The sequence below is a fragment of the Nicotiana sylvestris genome, chromosome 9, assembly GCF_000393655.2.
Source record: "Nicotiana sylvestris chromosome 9, ASM39365v2, whole genome shotgun sequence".
In the NCBI taxonomy this organism is placed as follows: Eukaryota; Viridiplantae; Streptophyta; class Magnoliopsida; order Solanales; family Solanaceae; genus Nicotiana; species Nicotiana sylvestris.
The window spans coordinates 92,338,624-92,361,504 of record NC_091065.1 but is presented as its reverse complement, the minus strand read 5'-3'; the positions used below and the strand labels follow the sequence as shown (position 1 = coordinate 92,361,504).

General features: G+C 38.0%; 1 protein-coding gene across 2 annotated transcripts; it reads right to left on the bottom strand.

Moving 5' to 3' along the window:
- Positions 1-5,609: 5,609 nt before the first annotated feature.
- Positions 5,610-18,765, bottom strand: LOC104230471 (poly [ADP-ribose] polymerase 1). 2 transcript variants are annotated; one of them, XM_009783297.2, is made up of 20 exons: positions 18,480-18,765; positions 16,927-16,976; positions 16,641-16,830; positions 15,835-16,012; positions 15,397-15,736; positions 14,905-15,100; positions 14,597-14,761; positions 14,378-14,438; positions 14,234-14,297; positions 13,909-14,160; positions 9,927-10,164; positions 9,645-9,760; positions 9,499-9,575; positions 9,228-9,388; positions 7,769-7,960; positions 7,347-7,455; positions 7,115-7,197; positions 6,838-6,975; positions 6,514-6,696; positions 5,610-6,054 (listed from the first exon to the last, which is right to left on the bottom strand). In XM_009783297.2, exons 1-20 carry the CDS (start codon positions 18,621-18,623, stop codon positions 6,007-6,009), a joined length of 2,985 nt encoding a protein of 994 aa, XP_009781599.1. In that variant the 5' UTR covers positions 18,624-18,765; the 3' UTR covers positions 5,610-6,006. The 2 variants fall into 2 exon arrangements, with proteins under 2 accessions (XP_009781599.1, XP_009781597.1); XM_009783295.2 differs by having other exon boundaries at positions 15,832-16,012; positions 18,480-18,759.
- Between the last annotated feature and the right edge of the window lie 4,116 nt (positions 18,766-22,881).

Here is a 22,881-nt window from a genome sequence, read left to right as displayed (position 1 = left end):
GACGACCTCAATGAAGCAACACCTACCGATCCTCGGCTGTAATTTAACGAAAGGTTATGTTCGACTAAGTTCGAACCAACACCTACTAGCCCTTGGCCATGACTTAACAAAAGGTTATATTTGGCTTGCTCGAACAATACCTACCGTCCCTTGGTCGCGACTTAATGAAAGGTTATGTTCGACTAAGCTCGAACAAATACCTACAGGCCCTTGGCCCCGATTTAACGAAAGGTTATGTTCGACTAAGCTTGAACCAACACCTACCGGGACTCTGCCGTGACTTAACGAAAGGTTATGTTCGACTAAGCTCGAACAAACCCTACCGGCCCTCAGTCGCGATTTAACAAAAAGTTATGTTCGACTAAGCTCGAACAAACACCTACCGGCCCTCGGTCACGATTTAGCGAAAGGTATGTTCGACTAAGCTCGAACAAACACCTACCGGCTCTCGGACACGATGTAACGAAAGGTTATGTTTGACTAAGCTAGAACAAATACCTACCGGCCCTTGGCCACAATTTAACGAAAGACTATGTTCGACTAGGCTCGAAGAAACATTTACTGGCCATCGGCTGCGATCTAATGAAAGGTTATATTCGACCTCATTCGAACAAACACCTATTGGCCCTCTGCCACATCTCAACAAAGAAACACACGCGAGCTATGAATATTCGGCTCCAAGGCCAAAGCCAGCTAAAAGATAACAACTATAAGAAGAACAAAAGCGAAACAAGCAAACAACGAAAGCAAAAAAATATATACTAGTACAGAAAATAAACCACAGGAATGGAAGAGGATGCAAGGAACAACTTTGATATTTCACACTCAAACGGTTTACAAAGGCTCGTGAAGACGCCGGCAAAAATACACTAAAAGTCTAAAAAGAAAACTACTAGTCGTCGTAATGTTGGCCTTCATTGCCCTCACCAGCTCGGTCTTCAACGACATCACCACCCTGACCACCATTAACCTCACCATCACGGCCCCTAGCACCCTCGCCATCCTCGATCGAAGGGTATATGGAATCATACTAGGCCTCGGCCTCGACGCGATCTATATCATCTTTATAGCCCTCATCCTCCTCACCAGGCGAGGAGTAGCCGAATCATAACCACACACAATCCGAGCCTCGCGAGCTTTGGCACGAGCACCTTCAAAGTCTGCAGAAGAAACAAAGCCTGTTATATGCAACTCGCGAAACACATCCAGCCGAGCTTCAGCATGAATCCACTCTTCGTACAAATTACAAGGAATGTTGGGGAATCCAGAAGTTTCAGATAAAGAGGGTTGTTCAAGTAGTTTGGCATTCTCGGCCTCCAGAGAAGCAACTCGATCGTAAAGATCAGAGGTCTCTTTCTCCAACTCCCCAACCCTCTCATCGAGCCACTCTTCTTTAACCCTTGTCGTTGTTAAATTATTCTCGCTCGAAACGGAGAATCCGGATCACCACCTACAGAGACTCCACATTTATCAAAGTCTCCGACCAAGCGAACTCTGCCTTATCTAGCTCACCTTGCTTCTCAGCGACCTCGCCACTAAGAGCCTCCGCCCTAAGCTAGCATTCCTCAAGCTGGCCTCGCAGCAAGACTTCCTGAGCTTGGAGATCACTACACTGAGCTTTGACCCCTCTGCTAAGCTCGAGCTCTTCCTCTTTGCTCCTCAACGTACCCTCTAGGACGCTGCACTTCCCTACTACCCGCACTAGCTCCTCATCTCTTGCCTTCAAGTCCTTTCTCAGTTGGTGAACATTGTCGCTTTTGCGGAGCCATCACCAAAGCTCTCGGTACTTCTCAAGGCACCTGAAGTACTTTTCCTTCAACTTTACATAAATATCTTTACGTCTCTTCTCCCTACAAGCACTTTCAATCTCCAGGACGACCGTCTACAAAGCGAATGAAGGAAGTTAGAGCTTACGAAAGAACAAAACACAAGGAAAATAACAAATAGCAAATGCACTTACCCGAAGGGCAAGACCAGTAATATTATTTGACAAGGTGTTGTCATTTATAGTCTTGAGTTCGTGCCCTTAATTTCAGAATAAAGAGGGACAAGGGAGGGGATTATCTCCCCAGTGTTCACAAGAAGATTACAATCCATCGGGATCGCAATAGTCTTGGATCCCCCTTCGAACCTCACTTCAAGTTGAGTCAGCCCCTTGTCGATCTCAACTCGTCTACATACATGTTGGAATCAGATCCAACATCTTCCTCAGCAACAGCCTTCCTTCTATCATTAGTCGAAGAAGGCACGTTCGCCGCGACCCTAGAGGATGAGGCCTTTTCACTCATCAAAAGAATAGGGTCGTCATTGCTTACCACGCCCTCAACTGCGTCCCCCATAGGGCGCATGTTCATATCCTCCAAATGAGGGGCCTCGGAAGTTGCCTCTAGGATCTCCCCAATATGCACCGTGGCCGTCTCCCTAAGAACAAGGCCATAATCTCCAACATCAACGGCTGTCAGCCTCTCTCCTCAAGGTGTCCATGGCCCTCCTCTTACGAGGCATCAAACCACCATCATCAAACGAGATGTCATCCTCATCAACTAACGAATTAAGTCGGGAGGAAGGAATCACAAACAGAACGGAGACAGGCTCCCAAGTTATGGCAGTCGAGATCGGAAAGGAAGACGTAGTAGCCGCAACAAGAGCCGAAGTCGAGGAGGCAGCAGCCGCTTTACGAAAAGAAGGCACTGGTGCTCGGCTCCTTTGAGAAGCCCTGCCTGAGAAAAAGGCAGTATTAAGTCAGCAATACGAACCCGTACATAATAAGAAGACAGAGAGGCCACGAGGAAAGAAAGGGAATTACCAATTGAAGGGAGAATATGCCTGAATTTCTTGAAAAAGCTTAACTTATCACAGATCCCTACAATGTGAGGAAGGAGTCGCTCGACCCAGTCAGAAATATGAGAAGTTAGAAGAGGAGGCTGACAGTTGGCTACAAAAGGGAAGATAAAAAATCACCATCAATCAAAATTTAGAATCAAAAGCAAACGTAGAAGGAAACAGGGTACTCACGAGTATAGTTCCAAGCTTCGGGGAAGTCGTTGACATTGGTCATGACGTCCTCGGTCCTGACAAAGAAGAAATTAAGCCAGAATTGGTGATTAGCTTTGTCGTCCATCTTCGCCACCAAACACTTACCTCCCCGGTGGTGAAGATTCAACATCATTCTCCTATAAAAGCTAGGGCGAACAGGTGTATCAAGTGTCGTAGTGTCAGTTTGACCCCGGCCAGCTCCGCAAATTTGGTCAGCATCTTAATCACTTTGTAGACGTTCAGTGCAAGCTGAGTCGGGAAAACACCATAATGGCGACAAAATTCCTCCACCAACGGAAGGAGAGGAAGAGAATAGCCGATGAGGAAGGGATAGGCATAGAGGGAGCAGTACCCAGAGCGGTGGACTTGTACCATGTCCCCTTCGGTTAGGATAAGCTCAACATGGTTGGGAAGGCTGAATTTGGCCTTAAGCTCTGCCAATTCTTTAGGCGTCATCGTTGATCTAAAGATTCTGGGTGCAGCATCCGGTACTTTGGTAAGATCAGACCTTTGAATCAGGATTACGCGGATTATCTCTTCCACCGATGGGAAGGTTTCGTCCTCAGCAATGACGGAAGCGCCCTCCCCATGAGAGGGAAACACTACCGCCAATGGAGCAACTCGACTCCTCTCACCAGCCTCAGAAGGTACATTAGACATGATTCAATGTATAAAAGGAGAACAACAAGCAAGAGGGAATGAGGGAACAATGTAAGTTACTGAAACAGAGAGTAGAAAGGATTCTGCAAAGAATATGAAGGAGAAGCTATCACTTACAGATAAGAAACAGTTTGGAAAAAGTTTCAAAATCAACAAAACTTGCCCAATTTTTAAGGTTTGAGAGGCACCAGAATCAAAAATGCAGGTCATGATTAGCGTGAAAATCGAAAGGATAGAGCCAATCAAGGGTCACACCTAAATCGATGCAACACGTTGGGAAATAGCGTCATTATGACGCATGATGCCATGACGTCACCTTTTCTCTTGGACCAAATGGCTCCTATAGATTTCCCGAAAAAATCAAAAAATTCAAAATATGCTTACCTCGGAAGGCCACGTAGCCCTGTCTCCACGACCACGACCTCAGCCAACTCTATAGAATTATATCATAAATGACATTGTTCGCTCATCGACCTCGTCCACGGGAATGACCTCGATAAGTGGATGGACTAGGGTCAAAATCTAACTTTGGTTAGAATAGTATTAGTAAAACTGGGACGCCACGTGTCGAAGTAATCTAATTATCCGTGAAGGTCGTGGTCGAAGAGTCAGCAAAGATTGAAGTCAAGGAGTTGTCATCACCGAGGTCGAGCACCCTGACAGTGTTATAACGGCTAGTTTCAAGATAGGACATAAAAGAGCATATTCTAGTAGATATTCTCTGCATTTGTACTTTAGGGTTTTTAGGAACATGTTCCCTATAAATAGAAAAAGACACAATGATGGGGGACATGTGATATCCATTTGTAAAATACGCTTTGACTTTAGAGAGAGAATCAGATCTTATTGCAAGCATACAGACATCACATTTTCACTAAGATTTTTGTCTACACTTTTTCACTGGATCCGAGAATAATCCAGATATTCAAAGGATTATCTATCACTCATCATTATCAGAAAGAACATTCACTTTCCATCCTTTCTTGGGAGACACAGTTCTGTTTACTTAAATGTCATTTATTGTTATTCATCAAATACATTATTTCCTTTGACTTATTAAATATTGTTGTGTGTTGTCTTTACCATTCAAATATTCCTACGCACTTCTGAGAATTTCATCTTTGGGATATTATTGTTAACTAAGATTAACTCTCATTTATATAAATTTAATTAGTTGAACCAAAATTCATATTTTTTGGTCAAACAAATTGCAAGCTATACATCTAGTTCAAGTAGTAATCATTCTGATATCTCTTATTGCTTCTCTTCTACAAGAACAAAGATTCGAAGGCCGCCTAGTAGCAAAACATGAAGAGAAAAACACTACATTCATTGCCCAGATTATAGGATAAAATCTTCAGCAATTATAGTCATCTTCAGCACTTATAGTCATTTGTTTTGTAATTCAAATTTATTGCAAGATCAATTCTCTAAGTAAAACATTCGCTAGAGCCAACCACGTAGCATTTCTGCCAATATTCAATAATCTTCGTTACAAAAGACTGATAAAGTAACTACCTTAAAGACGAACCAAAAGCTTCTTAAAACTAATTTATTAATTTACGTGTAACAAGTAAACCTTAAAAAGAAGAGGGGACATGCAAAGTGATTTGAGTGGATTGGATAACACATGGGAAGGGGAGTACAAGTGGCTACACATCCTCCAAATTAGTCAAATGGAAGTTGCAGAAATGCTAAGAGGCTCGTCATCCTAACCAAAGAAAATGGCAGTTTGCAGAAAAAGGGTAAACCCCCATGTTATGTTCCTGCATCAGCTGCACTACTCTTGCTTTGTCCTTATTCCCACCTCAACATTTATGCATGCAGCAAACATCCTCCCTACATTACTATGTTATTATGGACAAGTCTTATTTGTAACTTCACATTATTCAGCATTTTAACTAGTGGATTAGTTCTGTCCAAATGGAATAAGAGTCATTTTTTGAAAACATAATTCATCTGTTACTAGCCAGTTACAAGGAAATTTACAGAGCAACAATAGCTTCAACCACATCCAGCAGTGACAGCTCTCAGATTAATACTCCTAATATCAACTATTGCCATAAAACTAAGCATCATAGTTGAAAACACAATTCATCTGTTACAAAAAAGGAATTTACATGTGCAGGAAGCGATCTCCCCCTAAAACCCCAAAATGAGATCCACCAAAATCTAGCCCTCCCACGCACAACAAAAGATAACCTCAGTATCAAGCCTGCACATGATGGGTAAGAAGATGCAGTTTCCACTAATATGGAGTGGAACCATCTTTACATAACAGGCATATATTTACAAGTCTGAATCATAACTTCACCGCTTATAATTAAACCTCACTTTGACCAAGAATTGCAACTTTACCTGCAGAATATACAAATTAAAAAGCAGTCAGTCCATCAGTATGTTCATTTATGTACTTCACATCCCTACCCCCACGACTGAAGAATGTCATGCAATAAGTTTGAACATGATATTAGAATATGTATAATTGTTAAAAACATAAAGCTTCTAAATGATTTTTTCACACAATTAATAGGTGACCCTGACCTTCAAAACGCAAAATAATTTATCTATTACTCGTTGAATCAACTAATAAACTACTTTAATGGGTTAACTAATAACAATTTGCTTCATGACAGTGCCAAAAAATTCTGGTGTTTATGAAAAACATAAACCTACTGATTTATCTGAAAGAAGCAAAATGTAAATACATAGTCCTTATAGTTCGTCAAATTCACAGATAGAGTTAGCTCTGCATTAAACAAGAATAGGTGTTTGAATACTCTCAAACGTTTATCACCAAATAAAAAGAAAACTTACTTGGCAAGTGTCGTAGACTATGTATTCATTATACAAAAGCTCAGAGTTCTTAATGTTTGATGGTACTGGTTTTCCACACGGCACCACGACTTCATCCCTCCACTTCACAAACTCTGAGCTCTCAGGTACTGTCTTGCCAAGACCCTTAGTAGAGTGCTTCCCTTTAGGAGGTTTGTCCATATACTACATGAAAGCCAAAGAAAGCAGCAATAACTATCAGAAGTAACAAACTCAAACAGGAAGCCGAAGACAAATAGGACAACGCATTGAATGAACGAAATAATAACAGCAGTACGGCATGGCAATCCTACAGTAGTTACTTACCTTAGCTTTCTTTAGCTCATAAACTTCACCCAAAGCAACTTCACTGAGAAGCATAAACCCAACAGGGTTCTTGCGATCAGTGAAGCAATATTGCGCACTTTTACTGACCATATCAGCAAAGTAAATTCCCTTTCCAAACTACAGGGTAGGAAAAGACAATGCACATCAGATAGGTGTAAAGATTAGTACATGCCAAGATACTTACAGACAAAAAAGTAACTACGAAACAGATGTCAATCCAAAACTGCAAAAGGAAAACGTAAGGGGCAGCTGATACCATATATCCTGTAGCTGGGGCTTCTGGAGGAGCAATTCTTAGTCCTTGGCTTAGTATACCCACAAAGTTTGTCAAACGAGAACCTGAAAGGCAAGGATTTCGATGCAGTATTAAGTTCACTTTTGCAGTTTGATAATAATCTCATAACCTAAAATTTCAAAAACAATGTAAATTCTTAGCCATTCAAATGATAAATCCTCCACAGGCCAACTTGATATGTGCTTCAACTTACCGTGCCATAGAAGCATTCTGTTCTTCAGTTTCTCTCTGTGGGGTGCAAACTTGTCAAATTCCCCTTCACGTTCAAGAGAAAACACTTCTTCCACTTCCAGAACCCAATCCTGAGAAAATTCCAACATTAGCACATACCGTTTTTCTAGAAAATTGAAACATAAAACATTGTGTCTTTCAAATTGCTTCAATAAGAAGGTAGATAGCTAAAGGTTTTAAAGAGAGAGGAAAGTTTGTGGGGGGGGGGGGGGGGTTGCAGCTATGTTGTTGGTGCTCTCACCACTGCTAGCCTATTGTGCTTATAGAACTATTTTTGGTATTCAAAAGTGGCGCACAAAAAGATTCATCTGAAAAATAGCCAGCTCCTCGGGAAAAAGACGTTTTAGAGGAAGGGGGAGTCACCAACAAAAAGAACTAACCCACCTTATGTGTAGGAGCATGAGTACTTTGGAGATACTTCTCAATCACTCGATAATCTTCACTGTGATGAGGAATTGGAGATATATCACATTGTAGCTTCTTATACTTGTCGTCCAGGGAATCATCATTATCAATGTCAAAGCCAACAAGTCTTGAAGCTATTTCAATGTCCTGAAGAGCTTCCAGCATTTTTATCTATCAAAAAACACATAGCAGCATAAGTTAGCCGGAATCCCGGAACCCGAATGAGGTTGGCTAGAAGAGATAGTAAGTAAAATATGTAACAGCATATTTGCCAAAAGAAACCAAAATAAAGGGAATGGAAGAGCAGATACTTCAGTCAGAGCATGTCCTCTTTATGACCTCACTGATGTTCGTGCACTTACCACATAATGCATGATCTTTAACTGTATGAAAATACAGAGACAAACTATTCTACAAATGAACTCAGTCGAAAAATATGGCTCAAACTTTATACAAGCCACCTAAATCTTAAACTACTCTTGATAACCGACAAAAGCTGCAATAGGGCGCACGGTTCAGGATTTGTTGGATAATGGGCCCGCCCCTCTACTCTTCTCCACTTAAATATCAAGCTTTTGTCTGCAACAAGGTTTGAACTCGTAATGTGCATTCAACCCATACATCACGCATTGCGCTCTCACCCCTAGACCAAAGCCTTCATCAGGATCTTAAATTACATGCAATACCTTCCCTTTCAGCACTGAGCCGACCTATTGCAGCTTTTGATTACAGGTATGTTTCTAATTTGAAGGAAATAGACAAGAAGTTTCATCAGGATTTTAAATATATTTTTCAGTTTTAATTTTATTATTTATAGATTTAAAGGCTCAAAATTTTACAAGTTCCAAAATTATGAGTTCGGAGGTCTATGTGTTTGGAAGTTTATGGGTTTAGAAATTATAAAGTTTATGGGTTTCAAAATTCTGCGGTTTTGAAAGTTTAACGGTTTGAAAGTTTATAAAATTTGTGGGTTAGGAAGGTTGTTGGTTTGAAAGTTTATGGCTTCATATTTATTATATCTAAATTATTTATGAATACTCTTGAGAAGTCATTTAACTTAATTTGCGCACCAAACACCGGAAAATGAATAAGATTACTACTTGTTTTCCAAGAAAACATTTTTTTGGAAAACATTTTCCGTTATACCAAACACACCCTAAAAGAAAGCTTGTTTTGGATGGCTAACATCACATAGAGCCTGTTTAACTCATTGAAAAATCTGCAGAAAAGAGGCATCAGGAAATGCAACAATAGATGTTTCTGAGTGAACAAAACCAGGGGACACCTATTCTTAGACTGCTAGGAGACATGGCAATCGATAATGTTTTTTAATTTGGTTGCTGCAGTGGTGATCCCTCAAAATCCCTAGATGGCACAACACAGCTGGCAGAGTAGTTACCAAATTAAACAGCATTGATATCAAGTTAAGGGGTTTCACCTTTAACTTAAAATCGTCTTCATCTTTAATAACATGAGGATGAATAGATGGTATGACTGTGAAAAAGCGGTTGCTTGCATCAACAAGAAGGGTCTCCTTAACAGCTGGATCATGATTAGTACCGCTTAACAAATTTTGTATCTCTGTCAATGCCTCAAAACCTAAGTACCAGAAACATAATCAGGAACTAGTCAGTGAACGAGTTTAAAACACTTAACATAAAATAGATAGAGGAGATGCCCCACAGAAATAGATAGCTGAATAGATGTACCTTTTTGGATATTCCTTTTACTCAGCTTTCCTAGTGGCATCTCTGACATATTTATCTCAAATTCCATCATAGCAGCCCTGCAACATTTGTGGGTTCAGCTGCATTCTTAAACAAACAACGAATTCAACAGTGAGATTTCATTTAACCTGTATGTCTCAACATTAAAGAGCATCTTCATCAATGCTATCAATGGAGGGGCAAGTTTGCTGTCTGTGTCATTGAGATTTCTCTTTGTAGTGGGATTTTTGTCAACCCCATAATCCTACAATGTAAATCATTTCTGAAATTCTAAGCACTTGGTGGAAGGTATTTCACGTTTCTATAGCATAACAATACAAAAGATAAGATGTTATTAGAAAGGCATCCCAAGGGTACAATCCAAAATGAGCAAAATGTTTAAAGACTTGAGGTGAAAGGAGGTAGCTAACAATATCCAGAGGATAAAATCTGCCGGGTTGCTTCTGAAAATTTGTCTTTTGTTCCCATGCTTCCCATGAGTTCCCAGTCTTCTCAAGAAACAAACGTTTAAACTCCTGTATTGCATCTGATTTAGACATCTCTTCTAACTTATTTCCTCCAATTTTCTCATTTCCAACGCGACCCCACTTGCGAAAAACATAACATTCTGACCCTTTGTCCTCTTCAATAATTTGAAGGATATAGTAACTGCATACAACAGTAACAAAACAGCTAAAATACCATATGATCAAACAGAACCAAGATCTCACATTGGCAAAGCTACAGATAGAAATCATTCTTTCACTTCTATACAAATGCTACTTTACGACTGGAAGGGGAGAGACTATCTCACTGTCATGGAAAAACAAGATATTTCCAAAATCGGATGATGTTTAAAAAAATTACTAATTCTCATGCGGAGATGTATCCACTTTTTTATAAACTTCGGCTTAGTTAAATTCAGACCAGCCAGTCTATGAAGAAAAAGAAATAGCCTGCTTATGAAATGGTTATGGAGGTTTAAGGAACAAGCACGATGGAGGAGAGTTATTTGTGAAAAATATGGAATTGATTGACAGTAAGGCCTCATTTGTTTGCACTTAGGCATCTCCAACCCTTGCACCATTTTTTTACACCAAAATGGCATAAATACCAAAATGGTGCAAATTAACTCCAACCCATTACACTAGTTTTTACACCAAAAAAATATTCCTTTTATATTCTTCTCTCTCTTCTATATTATATTATTTTCTTTTATTTAAATTTATTTTTTATTTCATAAAAGAAATTCTTTCAGATTTGCAAAACATTGTGTTATTTATTAACAACATATTATATTTCAGATTTGCACTTTTCTTTTCTTTTCTAATGGTTATATATTTTTATATAATTATAACATAATAAAATTAACTTATAATTTATATATAAAAAAATACGAAAATTAATTAATAAAAATTATACATCAAAATTAAAATATAAAATTAATATTATAAAGATATTACATAAAAAGTACGAGTAATTTTATTATAACATGTTAAATTAAAAGTGTTATATAATAAAAGATAATAATAAAATATTGATGAATAGTAATGGTGTTGATGAATAGTAACACTATTCACACACCAAAATAGTGTAAGAAATGGTGTCGGGTTGGAGCACGAAAACACCAAATCTTACACCAAAATAGCGTTTGGCGTCAAAAATAGCGTTGGATTGGAGATGGTCTTAATGGAGGTCTGAATCTTAATCATTCAGATCTCAGACATTAAGTGCATTTGTTTTTAAAGTCTGAATCTTAATTATTCAAATCTTAATCATTTACTTTACAACCACTTAATGGGTCTAAATAGGTCCGTATGATTAAGAGCTATAACCGAGACTTAATTTCATTAAGATGCTATCACATATTCATTATTAACTACCACCACCGCCTATCATTATCAACTACCACCATGCAGCCGCCACCACCATACTCAACCACCACCACCACCTCCACTACCACCACACCACCATCATCATCCTCAATCATAGCCGTCACCATTATCGACCATCACCATCCACTATCCCCACCAATCCGACCACCATCATTCTCCCTCACAATCAACACTCATCCACCTCAACTACCACAACTGACCAGCCCATCACAATCAACAACCACAGCCGACATTGCCCATCATTAAAACCTACCCCCATCACTCCACCACCTTCCTCAGTCACAACTACTACCAGCTCCCGCCATTATTAACTATCATCAACCACCACCACCATCCTCAATCATAATCGCCATCACTACCAATCACTATTAGCTAATAGCATGAACCACCATCATCAACCAAAACTACCACCAACCACCGCCTCTAGTCGTCATTCACCCGTTAGCCACCACCACCAACAACTATCATATTTTAAAAATTATATATTTTATTGATAGAATATTAGATTAGTTATTTCATTTGAATTTTAAGTTTATTAATTTTCAAATAAAGATAAATTTTATACCTTCAGATGTTAAAAATCAAACAGTCTTAATTATTTCTATTCAGATCTTAATACACATCTTAATATATTCAGATGTATATTCAGATTCAGATGTCTTAATCTTAATACACATGTTGATATTCAGATGTGCATTCAGATTCAGACGTCTTAATCTTAAAAAAAAAAAAACAAATGAGGCCTAAGTGTATTTGTGTATGGAAATCAATCGGAGCCCGTTGGCCTTCTTGCAGTACAAATACAAATCACAAGGTGTAATGGGATGAAAAAAAAATTCAGGGGTGATCATTGGCTAGGACAGTGAGCTTTGAAGCAATTGTCAGCAAGATGCAAAAGTAAGTGAAACTTGGGGCCAACAAGGATAGAACTTGACTTTTAGAAGATTATTGAATGATTGGGAAATCAATAGAATTGCTAAAGTTTTCAGAATCTTTTTTTTAGTTACCTAAATTTTTCCGAATTCTGAAGCATTTCAAAGGCACAAGTGAACACGGCGTAGATTATTATGGCAGAGGCATAGAAAAAAAAAATTACACCGTCAAATCCTCTTATGAGGTACTCCCTCATGCCGGATAAAAGGTAAATATCTGGCCTTGGAAGTACATATTGAAAGAAAAAATTCCTTACAAGGTGGCTCCCTTGCTTTGCCGGGTTGCTAACAATCAAGAGGTCTGTTTGACTCGAGAACGATTTGAAAAGAAGGGGGATCCAACTATGTTCAACATGCTATTTCTATATAAAGAAAAAGAGAAAACAGACACCTTTTTTGCATTGTGGAGTAACGGATCAACTCTGGCAATTATTTTTAAACATGAAGGGATTAAATAACAATGCCAGGATCAACTGGTGACCTTCTGGCTTGCTGGAACAGCTTAGGAAGACTTGTTAGGCAGAAGAACAGATGGAAAACAGTCCATGCTTGTATTTGGTGGACTATTTCGAAGGAAAGAAACTCAAGATGTTTTGAAGACAGATGTAGCTCAATTCAGAAGATCAAGATTGCCTTCTTTTTTTCACTTTCAGTGTAAGATCAATTCTTAGATAACGCAGGTTCCCTGTTAGATGTAATAGAATCCTTGTAAGATGAACTCATGAACAAGGACATATTTTTGCTGTTTTTGAAGTTGTATATACTGCTTTCAGCACAGAGGATTTATAACCCCACCCCCACCCCCCCTCAAAAAAAAAAAAGCCCAGAGCCACTGATCCATTAGACTTGTTTGTGCGTACAAATGTTTGTTAAAACCATAGGATCCACAAAGAGATTACTCAACTCGGTTGGATCACTCACTGCTTAGCTAATCTGGCGTGTGAATCTCTTAGGTGCCCATGTTGGGCTAGATAATACGAATTCCATGATGGCACAAGTTTTTCGCCCAACCTTTCAAAGTTGTTTCTTTCACACTTTATTATTCCAGTAATATTGTTCTTATTTTTCTGAAACTAGATACTCTCGTTGAATTACATTTTCTCATACCCAACTCCCCAGCCACATGAGAATTCTTTTTCCCAACTCTAATAAAATGAAATATGGAGGCAGATGGATTATTCCCTCATGTTACTTATCATTGAACTTTTTAGTAAGGATAAAACATTCTACATAATTCTGGCACCGGATACTAAGGTTATGTCTAATGGTTTCTGTATAATTCTTCTAATTCAGTTGAGATTTAAAATAGCAAACTTCCAACATTTTTTCTCTTTTAAAATAAGTGAATTTGGTAATTGGTTTGGTATGTTAATGTCGTTATGTATCTCACGATATACTTCAGATTTACAGAATTTATGATGATTCAATTCTCAAGCAGAATCTACATATGACAATTACACAGAAACATCTCAATTAGTGATGCAGAAAAGACCAGAAGTGAAACGCAGAAGAAGAAACTACCCAAAAAAAAGACAGCCACTAGATTGTTATTGCATATTTCAGCAGGAAAAATATGGATACATCACCTATTAACACCACTTGAGAGGTCCGACATGTTCAGAGTTGTATTATAAATGCTAGTCTTATCCTCAAGAATGTGTCCTGAATCTTGCAAGCCAGAAGACTCATGAACCGCGCTTCTCCCTTTTACTTTGACAGTTACCATGCTCCGAGTCTCTCCATAAGCTTCTAATTTATACAAGTCAAAAGGAAGTTTTTTCTTTCTCTCGATACTATCCACCAAGTAATCTTCCCTAACTATTGGCACTTTCATTCTCCTGTCAAAAGTAAACAGATGGGAGTGAAGTTGCCAGGGGAAAGCTAACTGGTTGCAACTTGCAAGGAGTTTACCTGGCCTTCTTTATCTCGGAATCTTGATCATCCAACATCCCTATCACAACTAAGCAATTTGTGTCTGCAAGTCCAAATACCCCTAACATTCAGAACATAACAAGGACAAAGTCTAAACCTAAAATTCTAAAATCGATAAGGCACCTTTCTTTATCTTGGCATGCAGCTGTCCACCAGCTTCCTCAATTTTGCTCTTCCAGTTTTCCTATTAAATTCAAAAATGTGTAATAATAAGCTGAACAAAAAGAATCAAAAAGCGGAAGTGTAACTTCAAATACTCATGAGTGATCCACTTTTTTCGATAGGTATTCATGAATGATCCACTAGACAAAAGAGAAATTGGAAAATAAAGAAAAGTCTTACCCTGGACTCCTCAGATGATCCTGCTAGAGCAACTTTTAGATCCCCTAGGTTTTCGCCCTTGGAAGACTGAGATAGCCCATTAGCAGCTTGGCTCACAGATGCCTTGCTAGGTGTAGCCGGGGGCAGTATTCTTTCTGGTCTTTTTAACTTTTGTGATTTATTCCACTGGACAGAAAATAACAGTTACATAATTTCTCCAGCTAAAGAGCTTTGATTGCAAGCCTAAAAAAAGTTTTGGCTACAAAGGAATCTTTTAAAGTGCTGCTCATTCGTCTGCTATCAGATCTTAGAATTTGTTAACCATGTACCTTGAGAAGATACTCATTGCTGGTTTCTTCAGGAATTTTCCATTTTCCTTTAACACGTTTTATGTCAGTGGCAGAGTAAGAACACTTGCTCCATGCTGACAAATAGCCGTGGCATTTATACATGCCTCCAGAATATCGAAGGTGTCCTGAACAAAGGGGACATTTGGGGAGTGCTCCAAAAAGCATCCCATCAGCACTGGATAAAGCCAAAAAATAAGAGCACAGAAACTGTATGAGTGCCGCACTAAAAGCCAATCCACATTGAACAGTTATTTTGCAATCAACAAACAAAGAAATCCAGAAGGAACATAAGGCGACATGGAATGACGGGTATAAGGGAAAGTAAGGAAGGAAGTAAAACCCGCATCTGGCCAAGATCCCAAACAGTATTAGTACAAACTGTCCTAAGACGCAGTTAGGAATATTGTGTGCAGCATAAGTGACAAAAACCATAGCTTAGATATATCAGATTAACCATCAGAAGAAACATACCAGCGATCTCGCAAATCAAGCTCCGATCCTGTAGATTCCTGATCATTAGCTTCAAGCATCTCTCGCAACTCTCCTGTACTGACATGCTTTTTGAGATCATCCTTGAGTGCCCATAGGGCTTTAGTCTGCGCCTCCAGTTGGCTCTCCAACTCGGATGCTTTGGAGAGTCCATCCTTAACATTGTTAGTATTCCTGTCTAACACATTTTTGCTAGCAGAAACATCAGCTTTGGCTTTAGCAATCTTTGAATTCTCACTGTTGTTACTGGCTTTTTTCCTTTTAGCACCAGCCTTAGATGTTGATTCCTGTGTTAGTTCCTCCTTGGGCTCAGTTTTGTTACCTAAGACAATTGTCAAACATATTAGTTGCTAACGATGGAAGAAAAGAGTTTCCAACTAAAATAGTAATGTGCAATTAAAAGAGCAAAGTTCTTACTACCCGTCGAAGAATAACTCTTAAACAGGGATAGAACAACTGCCTGATCAGCGGCCGAGAGGCTATCCCATCCAGATAACTTTTCAACCTGGGTAGTCGAAGATATTTCAGAGAAACACTTTGCATGATGCCATGCCAGGGACTTAGCACGTTGACCTTCAGGTTTGGATGATAAGCGGACCTAACAACAGATAGCAAGTATTTAAGAAAATTAGATTGAGCTTCTAGTTGACTGTCCATTAATATGATAATGCAATTGAGAAATAAGACAATGGATACAAATTACAATTATTAATTCCTATTTCACACTCGAGCTTGGTAATTTCAACAAGATAGGAAAATCTAAAAAGCACATCATTTGTTCATGAATAATTTAAAGCCATACATTAAAGAGAATAACCAAATTTTCTAAAAACTAATGAAATGGTAAGAGGCTGTAACTGGATGATCATGAAGAAATTATAAATAGTGACGCAAACAAAAAAATTCTCGTAATTGACATTTAAAATAAGCTTCCTATGAACTTAAGGTTAAATCATGTTTACCAAAAAACTTCTAAAAGAGAGAGAGACAGACAGAGATCACCATGAAAATAGTATTATGGTAACTAAAATGTAAAGTACGCAAGACACACATACTGTTCGAGTGCTTACAGTTACACCAACCGAACAAAGGCCGTGAACTATGACAGTTCAACCAAGACTAACTAATCTACTCCCAGGAAATAAATTACAGTGGACTTAGAATCTGACAAAAAGAAACAAAGAAATAGTAATAGCTAACTAAAGCATATTGGTAACAAAACCAACCTCCCCTTTAACAATCTTTTGGTTGCAGTGCCGACAGGAAGCACGGGACGTTTGAGAGACTTCAATACCACATTCCATTGCGGCAGGAGCAGGGATGTTTGAGGATCCTGATCCACCGCCCTCTGCATATTCCCTTATCTTCTGCTGATCCTCCCATCGCAACTGATCAACCCCTTCAACATCTTCAAGGCTAAGATCAAAATAAAGGCAATGAAAAAATAAAGTCCTTTCTAGTATCGCCAGACCACAATTTAACCGCAAATTTTAAGAAAAGAAAGTGGCATACGATTTTATCTGCTTTGCTTTCCTCAAGATGCAGCTAGCATGATGCCACATCTGATTCAAAAAAACAAGCACCAATTAAATGGACGTAAACTGGAGAGTTCAAAGGCAGATCAATGATAATAACTTATAGCTTGTAAACAACAGCAAAAATGAAAAAAAATAATAATAATAATAATAACAGCAGTAGGTCTTAAGACACTTAACTAACCAATAAATAGCATAATGAGGGAAGCTTTATTGCCAAATTTACCATCAGAATAAGAGCTACATGTGTCAACAAGAAGGTACAGTTCCAACTTCCAACAAACACTTTAGAAGGAGTTCTTTCATTATCCTATACTTGAGTCTCTTTTTAGTATGCAAGGTACAGTTTTGAGCAATCAAACTAACATATAAAAATTTTAAGGGTCTTCACATTTCAAGAATCTGCAAGACATAATGCATGTAGGACTGTGATAATCATACTTCAATCAATAGCATACACATACAGTGCATCCTAATATGTAGTGCATCTTGATATGTACTTGAAATTTCCTTATTACCAAAGAGAACCGGAACCACCAGAGACAGTCACAAAAAAACCTACAACAGTAGCAACCCGTTTCATCAACTTGCAAGGACAACAGAAGATACCTAGAGGGCAAAACGTGTCTATTCTGCATAAGAGCTAAAATAAGTACCTGTATCATCAGAAAACAAGGCCACCACCAAAACTTTGAGATATTATGGAACAACCAAAGATGGATGAACATGACTTTTAGGCATACAACCATCCACCGGATTTGTAATTCTAGTAATAAGGGAAAAGGTACAAATTTGCCCATGTACTATCCATTGATACCCTTGCCTTAGCAAATCATCTCGCATTTGCCCTAACCAATAACACCGCTCCAGCGACAAATGGATAGACTCCACGTGTCAAAAAAAATTGAGGAAAAAGGTCCAAATTTATCCCTCTATGTTCGAACATGGTTTAAAATTACAATCCACGATTCTTCAAGGGAGCTCCATTAGGGGTCAAGAGAAAATTTGAGATTTTTTCCTAACGGCAGGGTAAGATTAGACTCAAAAGTGTAACAGAGGGAAAAGTTGCTCAATTTCGGATAGTTCCAGAGCAAAATTGACCATTTTCCCTTCCAATAATAGCTCACCAATTCAAAATAAACATGAGGCCTTCAATTACAGGTACATAGCACACACACGACTATGTTTCACTATAAAGTCTACATTTTTCCTATCCCAGATAACTGGTCAGATATTAAGTCGTATGCCTACATCAAGCATGGAATAAAGTAATGTGCAAAACCCACACAAGAAGAAAAAAAAAACACGGAATAAACTGGCACGAACTTCCAGAAAATTACTTTTGAGAGGAAAAAAGAAAGAAACAAGAAAAGATAAATGCCCAATTTAAAAAAGCATGGGAAAGTGAAAGCAAACATAAAAAGGGGAGAGGAAATTTTTATATTACAAGATTATGCAAGTGAAATCAACTAAAAAGTATCAAGCCTTTTTTTTCTGGTAAAAGAACATATTTAAGAAACAAGAACATACAGGCATGAAGCCATCAAATTGAGTGGCTTGGACCATTTTGCCAAGCCTGAAAACTTCTTTATCAATAGGATTTTTGCAGGTCTTGCATGATGAACGCGATGACTTTGCATACTCTGCTTTCCATGGCTTTGGAGGGTTCGCCATTTTCACCTTCTATTTTTTGGGTGTTTCTGTTTTTCACTGTTCAAGCAGAAATTATTAGAGTGGAGTGAGAGTGGTGTCGCCGGAGTGACGCACGCAGACTGGAGGAATTTTGGAATGAATTCTTTTGAGAATCTCTCAGCTTGTCTGAGAAGCTGTCGCCTTCCTCTATTTGACTGTGGACCTAATGGGCTCCAACATCCAATTGGGCTTAAAATCCACCGTCAATTGGGCTTGCATTTCAGACACTCTTCCTTGTAAAAATTACCCGGCGCGCTCTATTTGGTCGTCCCCATTTAACATATACCCATTTGTTTTAAAAATTTTAACTTGTACCACTTTTTAAACAATTTCAGCTCTCTTTCTCTTCTCCTTCAGTACCTCACAAGAAGAAAGCAAGATTGTATTTTAACATTTATAAATAACAATAGAATAGTAGTATCAACAAAGTGAAGAGAAAATGCAGTTCTTTATCTGCATAAATACTAAAGGAGAACTAGATTTTGATAAGAGTTGGTATCCAAGTTCTTTGTGCATTTAATCTTTCTCTTTCTGATTTTTTTTCATCTACAAATATTTCTCTACTGGACAAAATGGTGATATATGATAATGAGAAATATCGAGTTGGATGGCTTCCAGCAAACTGCATCAGGCTACTACTACCAGATAAATTACTCATAAGCATGAACAAATATTTTATGACTAAAAATCTCAATGAGAATCACCAAAGTTATAGCAGCTATCTAACGAAATATCAATTTGAAGCTAGCTTAGAGCTGAAGTTTCTCAGTTACAAGTGTGAAAAATTTTAGCTTTAGAGCTGAAGTTTCCAGTTACAAAACAAAAATTTCAGCTCTAGAGCTAAACTTCAGGTCTGGCTACTAGAATGCTAAAGTTTTGTGTGATTGTCTTTGTTACTTCAGCCTTGTGTGCTGAAGTTATGCGAAAAAGCGGGTACGCTTGTAATTTTTTTGGTAAAGCGGGCACAAGTTAAAATGTGACACAAAAAGCGGGTATAGATGCAAATGCCTCCTCTTCGTTTTGGTAAAAAAAAATTGCATGGGGCGCACTATTTGGTCGCCATCATTTAACCTAGACCCATTTTTTAAAAAGTTTTAACTTGTACCCACTTTTTAAACAACTTCAGCCCCTTTTATCCTCCTTTTTCTCCTTCTCAAAGTTATATCCGCCCTCAATCTGATAGGTCACTCCTTTCTGAAGTCGTTGATTGTGAAAATGTTCCAGTAATTGACATGGGTGGTAGAGATAGAAACCTTTTAGTTCATCAATTGTAAAGTAGGTTTAAGAGCGTAGTTTGCCATAGTGTTGAGTATGTTTGAACTGTATATAGCTTTGATTGCATATATTCTCAATCAAGTATAAACTAACATCCCACTGCGTGTTTAATTATTATGTTTGCAACTTAAAGAAAGACAAGAAAATCTTGAATATTGGAGGACGAGGGAAATGAAATTCTCAGAGAAGAAGAAAGAAATATGCGACCTTCTACGACGGCAAAGTTTTATATGAATTGATGAAAAAGATTTGGAGAAAAAGACACTTGAAGTTATTTATGATGCTATTCAACTTTGAATTGTTTTCCTTCTCCAAAGCTGAATTTCGCCAGTTACAAACAAAAACTTTAGCTCTAGAGTTGAAGTTCGCCAGTTACAAAACAAAAACTAGCTGAAGTTCGCCAGTTACAAAACAAAACTTCAGCTCTTAAGCTGAAGTTCGCCAGTTACAAAAACAAAAACTTCAGCAATTACAAACAAAAACTTCAGCAAACAGAGAACAAAACTTCAGCTACTATGCTTAAGTTCAACAATTACAAACAAAAACTTCAGCACACTTAGTTCAACACACTTTCTACTTCAGTCTCATCTACTAGAATGATGAAGTTTTGCGTGATTATTTTTGTTACTTTAGCCTCGTCTGCTGAAGTTACGCAAAAAAGTGGTAACGCTTGCAATTATTTTTGTAAAGCGGGCACAAGTTAAAACGTGATCCAAAAAGCGGGTATAGATGCAAATCCCCTGGTAAAAATTAGTTGATATTACTCCCGATGTGTTATAAAATAAAGATTGTAAAGTAAAGACAAGTATAGAGAGAAACTGATATATTATTCGAACTCAAACTGATGTACATAATGAACTGAAATCTCTTCTATATAAAAAGGAAGTTGTTGTGTAAGCTGCTACTGTAAGCTGTTACTATACCAGATATGGATAATCTTCTACTAAGAGTAATGTTTATCCATAATGGAGTACTGAAAGGATAAGCTCATTGTACCAGGTATAGATAATTTTCTACTGGGGGTAATATTTATCCATAACGGAGTACAGAAAGGATAAGCTCATTGTACCATGTATAGATAATCTTCTACTAGGGGTAATATTTATCCATAATGGAGCACAAAAAGGATAAGCTTATTGTACCCGGTATGAATAATCTTCTACCGGGGGTACTATTTATCCATAACAGAGTATCGAAGGGATAAGCTTATTATATCTAGTATAAATAATCTTCTACCAGGGGTAATATTTATCCATAACCGGGTACCGAAGTGATAAACTTTTTCGGGAAGCTTATTGTGAGCACGTGATTTTTTCCCTATATGAATTACTCCCACAAATTCAAAACAAAATAATTTCTTTCGTTATTTGCAATTTTGGGGATTTTCGTGACATTTTCTGGTAATTGTTTGCATTTGTCTGTGCATTTTTATTTTATTTAATTAATGAAAATTACAAAAAAATATGTTGCATTTGCATTTAGGATTTAATTTTACATTTTAGGGATTAATTGACAAATTATTTTATAAAAATATTAAAAAAATCACAAAAATAGTTTATCTTGCACTTTTAATTTTAATTTTTGAATTTTGGTAGTTTTCCTTTAATTAGTTTTTAATTATTTGTAGTAGCAATTATTAGGGTTAATTAATTTAATGTGGTAGGATAATTTGGTTTAGGATTTAATTTAGGTTTTAATTTTAATTTTGGAAAAAAAAAGAGAAAAAGAGAATTGTGAAATTGAAAAAAAAAAAAGAAAAGAAAGAAATAAGAGGGTTTAAATCTGGGCCAAAACCAACCCAGATTTCCCCAGCCCAAACAAAATCACCCATGTACCCGGCCCAAACCCACGCCTCACCCGGTCCAAATCCCCCAGCTAATTCAAACAACGTTGTTTCTTCTTGTTGAGCCGGACCGTTGATCTCAGTTGATCAAACGGTTCGCAGCTCAGCCTTTTACCTGATATATATATGTCCTAACGCCCTCCCCCCCCCCCTCATTTCATCATCCCAAACACCCCCGTCTATCAGAAAGCCCAAGTTTAACCCTAGCTGAGCCGCCCCTAAATCCACCATCGTCCGGTGGCGGCGCCACCTCCAAACGCCACTAAAATAACACCCCATGACCCCCTCCCTCACTCCCCTCTTTCTAAATTCCGGACCGATTTCCTTCGAATCTACCCAGAACGTCTCGAATCTTGATCTGAAGAGAAGAACCCTAAAATCCCAAAGTCCAAATCAACGGGTGTGTTGAAGGTTTCAGAGTGTAACAGACTTTATTTGCGTATTTTCACATGAAAATACACGATTAAGGGCTATTCCGGTCAGGAATTTGAAAAGCCCTGCAAAGTTTGTCGAATCGGCTTCTGGCTGGTGTTAGGTATCTTCTTTGTCCGTTTTGTTTATTTGTTTATCTTTTCTTTTGCGTTTCTGCTTCATCTCCTCTTATAGGTTTTTGTTTAGTTATTCCGAAGTTTTGTTATTTATGCATGATTAGTTAAGGATCCTTTCTTAATTAGTTAATCGTCTAGCAGTTCAGTTAATTCCCTCTATTTGTGTCAGTTAGTAGTAATTTAGTTTAGGGTCATAGTTTTAAAAATTGTTCCAGTACTTGGATGGTTCTGTCTCTCAGAAGCTCATAGAGTTTAGGGTTGTTAATGTACGAATTGGGCTTTAGTCTGTTGTTGACTCATCTCGCAAATGTAGCCCGTTTAATATGGTCTATATCCTTGGGTCAATTTGACCCATTTGGATTTCTGAAGTAATTTTCAAAGGGTTAAGGGGTAAATTAGGTAATTGGTTTAGGGAATCTAGGGTGTAACTGTTTGGGAAACTTCTGGGGAGCTAAGGAGGGGACTACTTTGCAAAAACAGAATTTAAACCAGGGGTGTTTTAAGCTAAAATGAAAATTAAAAGAGGGCTAAAGTGCAAAATCACAATCTGAAGTCTGCCCTACTCTGCTTGCCT

What these genes read in the sequence shown, in the direction of transcription:
- LOC104230471 (XM_009783295.2), bottom strand. Translation starts at nt 18,623, where the DNA reads ATGGCGAACCCTCCAAAGCCATGGAAAGCAGAGTATGCAAAGTCATCG. An exon ending in CTCTCAAGTGGTGTTAATAG is followed by an intron (nt 10,165 to 13,908) that starts GTGATGTATCCA and finishes TGTTGTATGCAG; the next exon opens with TTACTATATCCTTCAAATTA. An exon ending in CAGAATGCTTCTATGGCACG is followed by an intron (nt 7,198 to 7,346) that starts GTAAGTTGAAGC and finishes CTTGCCTTTCAG; the next exon opens with GTTCTCGTTTGACAAACTTT.